At 42.5% G+C, this 15,147-nt stretch overlaps 1 protein-coding gene across 1 annotated transcript in view; it reads left to right on the top strand.

Annotated features, from left to right (window-relative positions):
* HMOX2 (heme oxygenase 2) overlaps positions 1-15,147 on the top strand; it is a 180,841-nt gene that overhangs the window by 145,646 nt on the left and 20,048 nt on the right. Inside the window, exon 5 of the mRNA XM_085632204.1 lies at positions 8,503-8,623. Within this exon, the coding sequence (XP_085488330.1) occupies positions 8,503-8,623 (121 nt within the window). The remainder of the gene's footprint in view (positions 1-8,502; positions 8,624-15,147) is intronic.

The raw sequence follows: 15,147 nt of genomic DNA, 5'->3' as shown, positions 1-15,147 counted from the left end.
GGGGTCCAAGGTCCAATGCTCAGATAAACCACCAAGAAGAGGAACAAACTGTAACATTGGCAAAAACATCCAGTACACAGACGGAAGCTGATGTCGGCCTTACCCCCAAGATAGTGAAAGAAAGTTCTGGGGTTCATGATCGCGCAATCACTGTGTTACTGGAAACAGCATTCAGGTAAACGATTTAATAGACAACAAAATTTGGCTTATTGGATAAAAAGATTGACCAGCTAAACATTGTTGTAGGCAACCTGAGAGACAGAATAGACAGCACTTACCCCGATATCATAGAAAGGGAGGGTGATCCAAGGTATTTAGAGGACTCTCGGCTCCTTAGCTTAGCTGGAACGAGCAGTAGGACAAATGATATTCTTGTGGCTAAACCGATGATCCAAAGAGATAACAGAGAAAGAAGCATACGGGAAAAAGTGCAGAACAGGGATGATAAAATAAGGGGAACACACGTTATGGAACACAAACATGGAGTTTCAAATGCACCCACAAAAAGACTAGGTCCTGATGTAGTAAAAGACTCACAAGACACACGTTTGAATCCAAGTACTGATGTTCTAAGATTACCACCTGCCTCATGTCCCTATGTATTAATCTTACCAGGGGTTCCGGTACTAAAAAATGGACAGAGTGAATCCTGGACGACTCTGCGAAATAAGAAAGTCGATTGGCTGACAAAACTTAAACTTCAGACCACAAAATATTAATGAAATTTTGATGGTCCGCAGAGTAGGGTGGGTTGGTGAATCTTCCAAGAACCTAGACGGCGATTGTATAATAGTAAATTTTCGCCGTCCTCAGATGGTCCGATCATATTTAAACATGCGAGAGGAGACCTTTTCTCAAAATACTTGCATTTGTGCTCTCCCATTGGGGTATTTTTATACACCACATCGCGAGCCATTAGTTCACGATGAAGCTCCAATATCATCCCCAAATAGGTTGCAGGTATTATCTGCTTTGGATGCCGAGGACTGACACCCAATTCCCATAGCCGGTGAAATACTCTCTCCTGCAATCATTGAGATAAATAGTCGTATGGAACAGATGCGCCCTCGAAATATATACCATCTAGAGGAGGTACAGGGGGAGATAATCTCTTGTAAGGCATCTGAGCTATATGCCCATTTTGGGGCGGAGGAGCAGCAACGGTTATTACCCATGCCCACAAATGCTTCTTTCGACTCGATGAATAGCCCACACAGGCTAAACATGATAAACACAGGAGTAAACATTCAGAAAAAACTACGACTTACCTCCTGGAATATAGCGGGCCTTAACAGGAACCTTAGAGACACGGAATGGCTGGAATACATAGAGCAAAGTGATATTTGTCTCTTACAAGAGACTTGGGCTCTAGACACCCCCCATAGGGTAGGGTTTAAGACCTTCAGTGTAAATGCTATTCCATCAGCGAGAGGTAGGCCTTCACGGGGTCTTATTATATGGATTAGAATAACCCTTAAAATTGAATCAACTGTACTGTATATAACGTCCCAGGATTTGGTTGGTGTGAAAATTAAAACACAGGATAAAAAAGTAATGTATTTAACTAATATCTACAATAGGCCAAGCCCAGCTACGAAAGAATCTTTAACAATAGATCAACTTGATTAATTTTTTAACCTAATAGAGCCTGGTGCAATGGTAATTGTAGGGGGAGATTTTAATTGTAAATTTGAACCGGTGGTGGGGTTCGATAATCTCTTTGAAGATGAAGATACAATAAATAATATTCCTGCTCTAGAAAGTAGTCCGACAGTGCCTTGCACCACAGCAGTCGCACAAATCATGAAACTAACAACAGGGCATGGCCTTAGAGCCTGTAATGGCCGCCTACCTTCGGATAGATCTAATGCTCCCACCTTTTGTAGAGGTAATTATAAGAGTAGTATAGATTATATATTGATATCCGTTGAGTTTTGGCCAAATGTATCTGATCTGAAAATAGACAATAGAACTGATAGCGATCACCGTCCCCTACATTTGTCACTAATACCTGGTCTTTTCCTTGGTAAAATTCTGGACAATGAGGAAATTAACACCTCCATTGATGATAATAAGTTAGTAACAATCGTCGAGCTCTAAAATGGCCATATATACTAGGAAACTCTGAATCCATGACACAGATTTATAACATCTTTGCTGATACTGTTTCACTTCATTTAGATTCACCAGGAGTAGAATTTTCGATAATGGCTGTACATCAAGCTTTGCTGGACGCATTAGTACCAGTATTGAGTAGACTACCAAGGGAACATAGTGGAATAGGTATAAAAACAGGAGCTAACCCATGGTATAACAGGGAGTGACGTGAGGCAAAGGCCGACCTCATATTGTCAATAAAAGAGAATAATATAACCGTTATAAGGGAGAAAAGAACTAAATATAAGCAAACCCTTGCCTATGTAAAAAAAAAGTCTGGGATGACGATATTTGGACAGATTTTATTGAAGCAGCCAAGTCCAAAGATGAAGTAGGTTTTTGGCGTTTAATAGAAAAAGGCAGAAAGACAGGTGGGGATGACAAGGATCTCTTCCTTGATGCTAAAACTTGGGAGGGCCATTTTTCTAGCCTCTTTGTGGATGCACAAGTGGTAGAAACACCTTGTATTGTAATATCAGTGTTCAGTCCTACTATTAATCATCTTCACTTTAGTCTGGAGGAAACATTGCTGGCAATAAATGCAGTTAAGCCATGGAAAGCTCCAGGCCCTGACAAAATTCCGTGAGATTTGCTGAAGCACGACTGCAGTGTCTGGGGGCCCCCATATAAATCATTTACGCAACACAGTTGCTGCAGGTTCGCCAATACCTGAATCATGGAAAGGGGCGGAAATTGTTACGATTTTCAAAAAGGGCAATCGTAGTGACCCCGCAGATTATCGACCAATTAGTTTGACATCTTACAAAAAATGTATTCTAGGCATATTTTAATGAGATTAAACGATTGGCTTGATGAGAACAGTGTGATCTCAAAATTCCAGGCAGGGTTTAGAATAAAAGTAAGTACAATCGACCAGGTTTTTAGATTTTTATGTTTATGCTGGAAATATATAAGTATAAAAAAGGGCCATTTATATATTGCTTTTGTAGACCTAAAGGCCGCTTTTGACCTCGTACCCCGGAACTTAATTTGGGGATCACTGAAACATCAAGGCGTGCCTGCCGATCTACCCACGCAAATAAGAAGATTGCATGAGGGCAATTTTGCTAAAGTAAGATGGGGCCCGAGGGGTGAACTAACTAAGGCCATCCCGGTAAAAAGGGGTGTACGTCAGGGGTGTGTACTGGCGCCTACCCTGTTCTCACTATATGTTAATGATATTCCAAGTCATTTGCTTGGGTGCACACATGATTCGCCCAAGCTGGGAGGGGATCTGGTGCCTGCACTTTTATTTGCTGACGACACCATATTAATATCGCAAACCCCTAAAGGTCTACAATCACTATTGGATTCTTTTAACACTTATTGCAAAAAAAAAAAAAGGGCCTTGAAATAATCTCCAGCAAAACAAAGTAGATGGCAATAAATCCACACAAGACTTTTAAAAAGAATTTAGCAGTCAGTGGCCAAAAATTAGAGTATGTTCACCATTTTAAATATTTAGGTATCATTTTGGACACAAAGTTGTCTTGGAAGCAACAGCTAGAAAAAAATAAGATTATCCAACTCCAAAACTCGTTGCCAATAATAAAGAAGCATGGGAGTAGTATATCAAAGGCGTTGACTCCTGCTCTGGAGGTCATTAAACATAAAGTTCAATCAGCTTCTCTTTACGGCGCTGAAATATGGGGGCCACATTTCATAAGGAGCTTCGAATTAGGAGAAAATAAATTTTTTAGAAGAGTGTTTAGCTTGCCAGTGCGAGCACCCCTAATTCCCGTTTTTATGGAACTAAACGTCAAACGAACGGACCACCATGCAATATTAAGACCCTTATTATTTTGGGTACGGCTCTGGTCAACTCCCGAATTGACCAATTATAAGGCTGGTCTACAGGAGATTTTAGAGATTGACAAGAGCAGGGGTACCCCGTGGCTCAAACATGTTTTTTCTTGGTTTGAGAAACTGGGCCTGAGTCATTTTTGGGAAACTCCGACACAGTTGACAATGTTTAGCAAAAAATTGTTAAAATCCACTTTTTGGGCCCATATTCAAAATAATGTGTTACACAGTACAGACAATGGTACACTAACAACCAAGTCTTCTTTTCAAAGAGGTAGCGAGTTTTGAATCCTTTTTGGATGAGATACATCCACAACTAGCTAAAGCCTTGTATATTAAGTTTAGGTATGGTGGGTTACATATTAAGACGAACACATCAAAATGGGCAATAAACTGTGGTAGTAATGGCAATGAATTTTGTGAACTATGTAAAAATGCATCGAAGGAGAACGATCTACATATATTATTCTTCTGCCCGGCATACGGCAAACCAAGGAATAAATGGATTAAACCCATTTGCCGTAATATGAACATTAGAGCTTGTCTAGAGGCAGGAAGAATATTAAAAACAGACACATCTCAAAAAATTGTTTTTAGTGTCAGTAGGTTCTTATTGAATGCGAATCTTTTAAGGGCTAAAGTTGGGTTAAGACTGTAATTCCGCACATGCACTTTATGGCCTGGATGCTAAAAATAAATGATGAACTTATTTTCTCACAGAAAAGTATTTGAGCTGGTATTACCGTGGAAATTGTACTGAAATCAGACTAGATCAATAAAAAATCATTTATGTCTAGGTTTTAATGTATTTAAATATGTTAATAGCTTTTTTTTGGTATGGTAATTATATTATTGATTCAGACTTCCAGCCCCTACCGTGATGAGGTGTTATTACTCATATATGAAATTGTTGCACTTGTATTATACAAACTGTATGTGTATATTTATGATGTATCTTTTATGGTTTTATCTTGAACCGAAATAAAGAATTTTTGAATTTAGAGTCGCGGATCATTTGAGACAAGGCATTTTAATATGGCAGCTCTACAGGTGCGGCTGCCTCTTGCGTTGAACTGTCTCCTCAACAGATGAGGGCGATGAGAACCTAAGGCTGGGCAAATGCATAGTAGATGTATAAAATCCTGTGTTGGTGACCCACAGAGAATGCATGCTTTTGAACCCTGATATTTCCAGCTGGGAAGGTCTGCGTTGGACGGCAGTTAAAAACGTGAGCTCAGCTGCAGCCATGTTAAAGCTGAGAGCGAACGGCTGCACCCAGGTGCACCCTGCCTGTCGCCGCCGCACCTTTGGGCATAATTAAAGGGGCTGTTGAAGAAATAGCTGTTCATGAAACACATTGCCCGCATTAACAGTTGAAATCACTGCTTTCCCAACAATTGCCTCTATAAATCTTTCCTTGGATTTGTCGATGTGTTCCTTGCTTCCCGCATCCTGCTTAAATACAACTGCTGTTTCATAGACTCTCACAGTACCATAGAGTCTTAATCGGTGCGGCGTAACGCAGGGCCACCTAGCTTTGTTGGTTTTTTTGGGTGTTGCAGCATCTATTTCAGCTTTATTTCAGCTATGAGTATAAGTCAGTCCATCGTAGTGCCACCCCTGTTTTTAGTGCAGCAAAGAGATCCACCTATAGAATGGGAAGATTGGGTGGAAAAATTTAAAAATTATTTGGTGGCACTAGAGGGTGCTGATTGTGCTGCCCTCAGGAAAGTGGCTTTATTAATAGGATGTTTAGGGAACGGAAGGTCAGCACGTATTCAAGTATCAACCACAGGTGCATGAAGAGTATGGAGGCAAAATAGAGGATGTGTATAAAGAAATAAAATTTCCTTTGCATAAGCGTTTTTCAGAAACCTTAAACACTGTCATGCAGCACCACAAATTTAATACTCAACCTTAAAAACCACATGGGTCTGTATATGACTTTGTGGCCAGGTTAGCGATAAAATGCAGGTTTGGGCCAATGAGTAAAGAGCTAATCAGCGACCAACTCACAGTTCTATGTAAAAACAAGAAGATGCAGGAGCAGCATTGGCGGCGAGTTATCCCAATTTAAAGGAGGCTATTAAGATAGCTAAATTGGCAAAGGAGTCCGACAAGTGTATAAAGGAAATGCAAAGGTTTGATAATAAGAGCACTGTGGAAGTAGCGGAAGTAGACAGTGACACAGTGCTCGTGGCCCTGGTAAAGAAGAAGATGATGATTTTTTCTGGCACAACACTAAACAAAGAAGGGACCACAAAAGCTATCATTTTATAAAAGGCGCAGGGCACGAATATAAAACGTGTTATCGGTGTGGCAGCAGCGCTGACATGGGAGACCTGAAGTATTTTTATGCCTTATCTAGAGAATGTTGTGCTTGTGGAAAAAGGGGTCATTTTGCGTGCGTGTGCAAAGCAAGCCATTTCACAAAGTGGTTGAGGAGCTGTCCTTGAGTGGGGACAGGCTCATTTGTGAGGGATATGAAGGAGTGTTTTTGGTGGTCCATGATGGATAGTGATGTAAAGCATTGGTAGAGAGGTGTGAGGAATACAAAAACTCAGAGAAAAGGCTGAAAATAGGCAATGAAGTTAGTGGGGACCAGCAACATGTTTCAGAAGTGGCGGCTGTGTGTGAAAAGATCAGTATGGATTTTATAGGGCCTTTTGATTTTTTTTTGTCAGAGCAGGAGAGGTTTGCTGCGGTCTTAGTGGATGCCAAATCAAGTTGGTTTGAAGTGGTGTTTATGAGGAGTGTGAACACGAAGTCCACATTTGCAGGTTTAGAGGACATTTTCAGGAGAGAAGGTATTCATTCTAAACTGGTCAGGGACAATAGCACGCTGCTCACTTCTAATGAGATGGGGGTTTTTGTGGAAAAGGTTGGAGTGAAACATCTTTGCACCTCGTTATATAATCCCCAGGGGAATGGTTAAGCAGAGAGGCCAAACTGGTTGGTTAAAGGGACCATGGAATTTGCTCGCAAGGCGAGATTGAGTGTATAGAATGCAGTAAAGGACATGTTGTGGGCGTATTGCACCACACACAACATTGCTACTGGTAAAACTACTTTTGAGATGATGAAAGGAAGAAAACCAGGGCCAAAATTGGTTTCTTCATGGTTGAGAGATGGACTAGTTGAGAAGGCATCAAGCACTGAGAGTTGCCATCAAATGGGAGGTGTGATTGCTGTGGGGGATTGGGTTAAGGTGAAACCTGGAGAGGTGAGTCAAGGTGTGTAGAAATTTCGGGGACCCTACAGAGTAAAGGTTGTGGGACACATTTTGGATGAGGTTAAACAATAACCAAACATGGAACTTGAGGAGAGTCACGTTGTTTCCAGAAGGGTGTTGAGAGTCACGAGCTGAAGTACAGACAGAGTGGTTCATTTTCTGGGTGGATGATAATTGAAGATGAGTATTTTTCAGCAAATACAGCTGGTGTGGGACAAGGTGCTGAACAGGACATTGTTTCCAGGAATGCCAATGGGTCGGGTGACGATCGGGTGGTAAAACAGGAAAGGAGAGTTTTCAGACCACCAGGGTGGTTGGGAGGTTTTGTGTGTGGGTAGTTGGGTTTTGTTGTTTTGATAGTACCAGTTTCAAGGTTTTTTTTCTTCGTGTTCTGGGGGTTTCTCCCTGTCTTTGTGTTAGTGTTGTTTATGTTCTTGTTGCCCTCCTGGGGGTGGGGTTCGGGGATCCCTCTTGTTGTCTATGTGTCATCGGGGCTGTGTGGGCTTCCCAATGTCTTGGGGGGGGGGGGGGGGGTATTTTGTGGAGGGAAGGGGATATGTTATAAGTGCTATTCTTAAGGTGGGTGTCGCCTTGGGGATAGAATCTACATATTTAAGATGTTGATTATGACAGGCTGAACATTCTGCTGTGGTGGAGGAGCACGGCGACAAGCTGTTGGTGTCTGGCTCCGGGCACAGGATTTCTTCTGGCCAATAAACATACCACCTCAATAATTTGCAATATATTAATGTTCCAGCCGTGTTAGAGAACAGTTGAACCAGTGCAAGTGAACGTGGATAAGGTGTATGCTAAGATGCATGTTTTTAATAATCTACTTTTGTTGGTTTTTCGTTGCTTTAAATATTTTCAACCCCACACAGTTCTTCCTTCCAATCCTTCATCCAGATCTTCCACATCCTTTACCCAGTTGGCCTTCACTTTATTCAATTTTAGGCATTACAGAACTGTCACGATTATATCATTGATCCCGCCCCCTGTTATTTCACATGCAAGCAGTATACTTTCCTCTGTGGAACAATTAAGCAACTTGAGTTCTTCACGTTGGTTAGCTACCTAATACAGTTTTGAGGAGATAGGACTGAATGCAACCATATTCAAGCGCAATGGTGATGGGAGAGCATTGCTCCATATGTTTCCATAAAGTAAATGTGCATTTGGCTATATGGGGTAAGTATGTTCAGTCTTACAAGTTATTAGAACAAATGCGTACAATTATTGAACACAGGGAGATAGGAGGAGACCCAATGACATCAACCACTTCAGATGAGTAGTTTCCGTTCCTTCCGTAGGTGTTCGATGAGTTGGACAAAATTGGTCCTACGTTACTGGAGGAAACCCAAGAAGGAGGCATTCCACTCCATGATGGAAAAGGGGATATTCGAAAGTGCCCCTATTATGCTGCCAAACAGGGTAAGTCACTGCCTATCTTCTATTCTGTGTGTTCAATTTTAATTTTCGTGTTTTTCTTGTTTGCCGATACCAGTCTACCAAGCGCAAGTGTTTGGAAAGTAAGCAACCAAATAAGAGTTACTGGTGGTGCTACATTAAGGCTGAGTGGCAAAATAGGATGTTTGTGGCATGTGCGGTTGTAAAAACACATGCTCTGCATAATCCTGCCATCTTATGTTGGACTTGAACGGTTGCAACTTGGTTTTGTTTGAAAAAGTCTTTCAAGTCATGAGGTTTTATGTGATTTATGTGATTTCTCATTTAGTTGGCAGTGCCCATGGGCGCTGATTCCTTTGCTAGATTGTTTTTCTCCACCATCTGGTTTGGATGTGTGTTCATAGTGCTTCCGGACTCTACATCTATGTGTTCGTTTCTTTGGGCCCTTACAGCCAAATCCTCCACTCCGTTTCAGAGAAAATTTCTTTAGCGATGGTAGTCCTTTTCCTGGGTCACTGACTCATGGGATGCCCATCTTCCACCACTAGCTCTGTGGAATGAAGAGGCTTGGAGGTGACGGAATGGGTGCACTTCCAGTAATGCATTCAATGCCATAACCAATATCCCTGAGCCGACCTCCACATGATGTGTAATCATGGACCACTACTTGCTTTTAAAAACTGAAAGAAAACTTGATTTTTCGTATAGTAAAGCATCTTGTTTTCCTTTAAGGAAAACGGGCTGCTTTACAAAAAAAATTGCTTTATTTAAAAGCAATCACGAACATGGTGGTCTGCTGATCTCAGCATGCCACCATCCCCGTTATTTTTGCGATTCCTAGGGGGTCGCAAATTGCGACCTACCTCAATAATATTCATGAGGTAGGTCATTTGCAACCCCCTAGGAATCGCAAAAGGTATACTATACACCTTCATACAGTGCATTTTGCTATTCCCTAATTGTGAATCCTTGTGATTTGCAATTAGCAAATCTCAAAATGCTATCTTGATACATCTAGCCCTAAGTGATTTGCCCAGAATCACAGGATGTTGAGCGTCCCTGCCAAGACTCAAACACAGTTCCCCAGCTTTGAGAAAGGATTTGACTTCTCTGTGTTTCCATACTTAGTGTAAGGAGCCCGTGGCTACATATGAGTTGAAAATGGCGGTGAGCGCGCGGCTGATCATCTTGCTCCTGAAGCTGAAAATGTGGTGGGGGACAGGGTTACGTGGATGCTCCTGAGTGTACGGAGTTCATGATGGCTGTAGTTTTTTGTGTGGTGAGCTGGTTTCAGGCGGTGAGCAGGTGGTTGGAGATCGCATCACGGTTGGCATCCTTGGGAGTGAGGAGGCTGAGGGTGTCGGCAGCAGTGGGATGGGTTTCGAACGTTTTGTAGATGGTGGAGATTTTGTCGTCGAAGAGGTCTGCCAGGGAGTCGCAGAGTTCCTGAGAAGGGGTGATGTTGCGTGTGGCTGAGGGGTTCGAGAACTCTCCGACAATGTTGAAGATGTTCTTTGCTGTGGTTAGGGCTGGCTTCGATGCGGTCAGCTGCGGCTCTCCTTTTTGTCTCTTTCAGCAATTGGTGGTATTGTTTGAGGGATGACTTCAAGAATGGCTTGGTGTTTGGGTTCCTTGCAGGTGTTCCATTTACTTTCTAATCATTTGCAGTTTCATTTCGTGGTTCTCAGTTCTGAGGAGAACCAACTGGCTTGTTTGGTGGGTCTCTTGACTTTGGCGTACTTAACGAGGTGACGCTGTCGGCACAATCGGTGATCCAGATGGAGAAGTTCTTGACAGATTGTTCTAGGTTGGTTGTGGTGTCAGGATGGGAGGTGTTGAGGGCGTCGGTCCACTGGCTCTCTGATACTATGTTCCAGCTGCGGTGTAAGGTGCTGGACGGCTTGGAGGCGGTGGAAGGAGTATAGGTCCATTAGGTAACTCCACATATTAAACTTACCTAGACCAACCCTATCCGTCAGCATAAGGCCTTCGACTTCAGTAGTTGACCTTTGTCACACTTACCACAGCATAGACCACCTGAATTTATAATTAGGCTAAACAAACCCTAACTCTCCAAACAGTAATGGTCACTCTTATTAATACTGTTTTCTCCTCTACAGCATTTGGGTGCCTAATGACATAAATTCTTTCAAGGGCTTTTGCTGATAGAACAAGACTAACTTTTATTATGGCACCACACCTGAGTGCCGCACAATCCACTCCACAAGTCTTCATCTTATCACACATGAGTGCAGTACTATAGTAGTATTCCACCAATCTCACCTCAGATGTTTCCTTTCTAAACAATGTATGTATAACCACAGTCATAATATGCGTACCATAATGTTTTACAGCCTTGAAAAAGCGACAGATTTCAACATGGAAGGGGCAAAAAATGGGTAGGCTGTCTTGATCTCACTGATTATGCATCACATAAGGATAATACATTATTCACTTTATAATCTATCAAAGTAATGTTCTTCATGTCTATTTTAAACTTGTGTTACACCAATTTAACAAGGAAAGGAATATCTTGAAATTAAACGGAGGGTGAAAGCATTCCTATACTAAAGTATTATGTTCCCGATTGAAAAGTGAGCTGAACTGCATCTTTTCACCACCCAAAACGAACATGAAAACTAAATTAAAAGCATAGTACATGATATCGGAGCTACATTTTAGTGCCCCCCTCTCCATGGCTGCATCATGCACCATTACATCTCCTGGAGGGAAGATATATTTGAGTAGTGTGTGCTGCCTCCTCTAAGTGTACAGCAGCCATAATTGTTAGAGCAGGGCGCTGATACTGGAATCTGTGATTTTACAACCTCCTGCGCTCCCCCAGCTGTGAATGCTGGTAGGCAGTTAGTGTTCATCGTGGGGAAATCCGACCCCCAAACAGCCCAGGATCACCTTTGAAGGCAGAACATCTTCCAGGGCAGCTAATTCTATAGTCAGTGCTGGTGAGGACCTGGGACAGGCGGAGTTCCCAACTATACCTATGGAAGGTAATAAATCTATCCTGTTGGAGTTGAAGAGTAATCTCAAAGCAATTGACCATAAGATAGACAGTGTAACTCTGCATTTTGACCACACAAAAGACTGCCTTGAGCGGCAGGCAACAAGGCTTAATTAAGCAGAACATCAGTTCTACCATGTGAAAGAAGGTGGAAAAGTTTCCAATGACAAACTCGTACAGCTGGACAAATTGTCGCTACCAATACAAAGCTCAAGGGTTTAGAGGTGTGCTGTTTAGTGTCGCTGAGTCCCACTGCCTTTGAGAAACTTGAACTGCTTGTGGAGACTATTGTCCGAGAATTTTGGCAGAGACAGTCTCAATGTTTCACAGTTGCGCAGGACCATAGATCCTTAACAGCAGAGCTTCCACCTGGTGCTCCAGCACACTTGCTTATAGCCCAGTTTCTGAACTAGAAACCATGACATTCTATAATTGATCAGTAGCTGTAGTAAGGGCTCTCTATGCCCTTCTTATGATGGACCAAGCCCCTATCACATAACTGGATGCAGGCTTGTAAATGGTTAATAATTCTGATCTGGCGCAAATTGCTAGTGCTTCTGTGCAAGGCGAGATTGAAAATTGTTTGAATATTGGGATAAGCCATGTAGGGCCAGATGTAGGTGGCCAAATACCGAGCGGCGTTACCGACATCAGCAACGGCATCAAAAGGCAATGCTTTCTGGGGCTTTGAGTCACCCCGTCCGGTCTGCGGTAGATTGTTGTGGCTTGCAACGACAACTCTCTTTTCTCTCTTGCCCTTGCACCCTTCTGCTCACTGCTTCTGCATCTCCCAGGCAGCAATGTCCTGCAGCGAGCGGTTGATGCTCGTTGTTGCACGACTGGAGGAGGCGATAGTGCCGATCTCCCGCGGGTCCTACCCCTCCACCCATGCCACCTCAGCACTATTGCATGTCGGAGGATCATCTGTCCCTTCTCCAACAGGAAGTTATGGGTCTCTTGGCTAATGGAGCCATCGGACGAGTTCCTGACCCTGAAGTAGGTCTTGGTTGCTACTCCCAATACTTTCTGGTGCCCAAGGACAAAGGCCTGTGTCCTATTTTGGATCTCAGGAACGTCAACCACTTTCTACAGAAGGAGAAGTTCCAAATGTTGATGAGTCAGGTCCTGTCTGCCTTCAACCCTGGAGACTGGATGGTCCCCTGCACATGACGCACACAACAGGATTAACCTACTCTGTACAAACGTTATCGCTTTCTTCATCCTAGGCCGACCGGACTACTTTGCATCATTGCAATTATTGATCTAGGCTCTTCTATATAATTGTACTCCTAACATATCGATTGTATTAGAAAGCCAGAGGCAACCCTTTTGGTATAAAAGAACAGCAGATTCACTAGGTAACGAGAGGAGACGCTGACACAGACACTGAGGTTCCTGCACGCTGAAGCTTCAACATGCCACGGTTTGACATCTCTTGCGGGGTGTCCTACTCTTGACCAAGATGTGGTCCGTCATTTTCTCCCATCAGGCAACGGTATTGGCTCTTTCCTAGGGAATTCTTGGCTTTACACCCACATACATGCTAGGTACACTTAGATAAGGTCTGCATCGTAGGAGTACGCTTGATTACGGTCATGTTTATTTGCCTGCATATTTTCACTGTGTTAGCACCATGGTAGAATTCTACCTTCCGTTTACTCTGTAGAATGACACTGGCTCGAAATACTTATTAAAAACGTCCCTAACGTTTATTCTGTGTATATCTCTCTGAGACTAAGCGAGCACGATTGATTAAGCTAAAAGTACTGTACTATTTCCATGATCCCTGAAGTGTCAAGGGTTGTCTTGTTCAATGGTTGCCAGAAACTATACACTCCTTGGTGAGGTTTGGGGGCTTATGGTGGCACTGTGAGCTAGGTTTTCTATAGGCTGACATATCCTCTGGGGGTGTCCAGAATCAGTCTAGAAACAATCCCTTAGTTTATTATCCAACAAACGCGCAGATCTTATGTATTTTTGGGAACTACATGACAATTTCTGATAGTTAAGGTGCTTAAAGTCTTCAGTACCCAGGAGACCAGCAAATCAGTTTTTGCTGTATTGTATGTCATTTTCTCCCAGCCCTGAAGGGTTATGCTTGTACTACACATTTACTGGCCAGAGTATCCTGCCTGTGCTGGTGTATTCTGTCCATGGGCAAAATAAGGCTTGTTTTGCTACCACCATTCTAGACTACTTATTCATGAGATGGCTCTGAGCAGATTCCAGCATGTCTTTCGAAAGAGAATGCAGTGGTGGAGGGATTTCTAGTATTCCCTACACATGTTTACTTCAAGTTACAAGAGTATTTATATGGCACTGACTTGTCTTGCATTTCAGAGCACTAAGTGATGATGTAAATATCAAGATAAAGACCTTATCATAGACCAGAGTGGGTTACAGATCAGGATGCTCCCCTATTCTTCAGGATGCCCTCCCCCTAATCTGCATTGAATCTTGATTCTTTCTCATTACTATCATTGCACCCTGCCCCCTTTTGTCCCGCATTACTATACATGGCCTTCCCTCCTTTCCTTTCTGCCCTTCTTCTCTTTACTTTCCTCTTTCTGTAGCTTATTTTCTTATCCCTGTCTTTAATTTCTCCCTTTCTTATATACTAGGATTGTTTGTTATTTAATGCTTTTTCTCGCAATCAACATTTATATCTCAATATGGGTCCATGCTGGACTTGCATATCACTGTATTTGACGTTATTTTTCAGTACTTGATTTATGCCAATAAAAATAATTGTTACACATATTGTGTGTATTTGTTTGACATATACTTGTTTCAGTATTTTTGAGTATTGATTTCAGGTTCAAACAGAAAAAGATTAGACCAGGGAACACAGCTTCAAGTAATGATTTGGGGGGCCAGGCAAGAAAATAGGTTAACAACTGCTAGACAAGAACGAGGAATGAAAATTTTCCTAGCTATCGTAACGGAAAGTTTCAATTCTATTAAGGACTCGGAGGCGAGGATTATGCTATTCTTTCTCCACTTTATTGAATAGCAGCCATTTCAAAACCACAAAACCAAACTACTATTCCCATGCAACATAGGGAATACAGAAGAAAACAATGGAGTGTCCACAGGTAGAGCGTCCTCTCCTCTGCACCAATCACAGGCTCCGTTATGGATATAGTCCTCTGTTACTCTCCATTCCCCCTCTTTCGTCGCTGTAGGTCAGGCAGACAGTAGGTGTTCAAGAGTCTTGTTTCCCAGAATCTCCTGAGGAACAAAACAAAGTATAAGCGGCAGCTATGGCTAAGGTTTCACCTGTAGGAGGAAACAATACAACCAAGCAACAGCAAATCGATAAAATAAACCAGATGAGAAAAATGATTACTTACCCCAATACGAGGGTGGGAAGGTATCACGGAGGAACGAGAGCCCTGGGTGGGATAATCCTCGCCTCCGAGTCCTTAATAGAATTGAAACTTTCCGTTACGATAGCTAGGAAAATTTTCATTCTATGTCAGGACCGGAGGCGAGGATTATGCTCGTTTAAAGCTTGCTCACCACCAAG

Source organism: Triturus cristatus, chromosome 10 (genome assembly GCF_964204655.1).
Source record: "Triturus cristatus chromosome 10, aTriCri1.1, whole genome shotgun sequence".
Taxonomy (NCBI): Eukaryota; Metazoa; Chordata; class Amphibia; order Caudata; family Salamandridae; genus Triturus; species Triturus cristatus.
The sequence above is the reverse complement of the archived record's forward strand: the minus strand, read 5'-3'. Positions and strand labels throughout refer to the sequence as shown.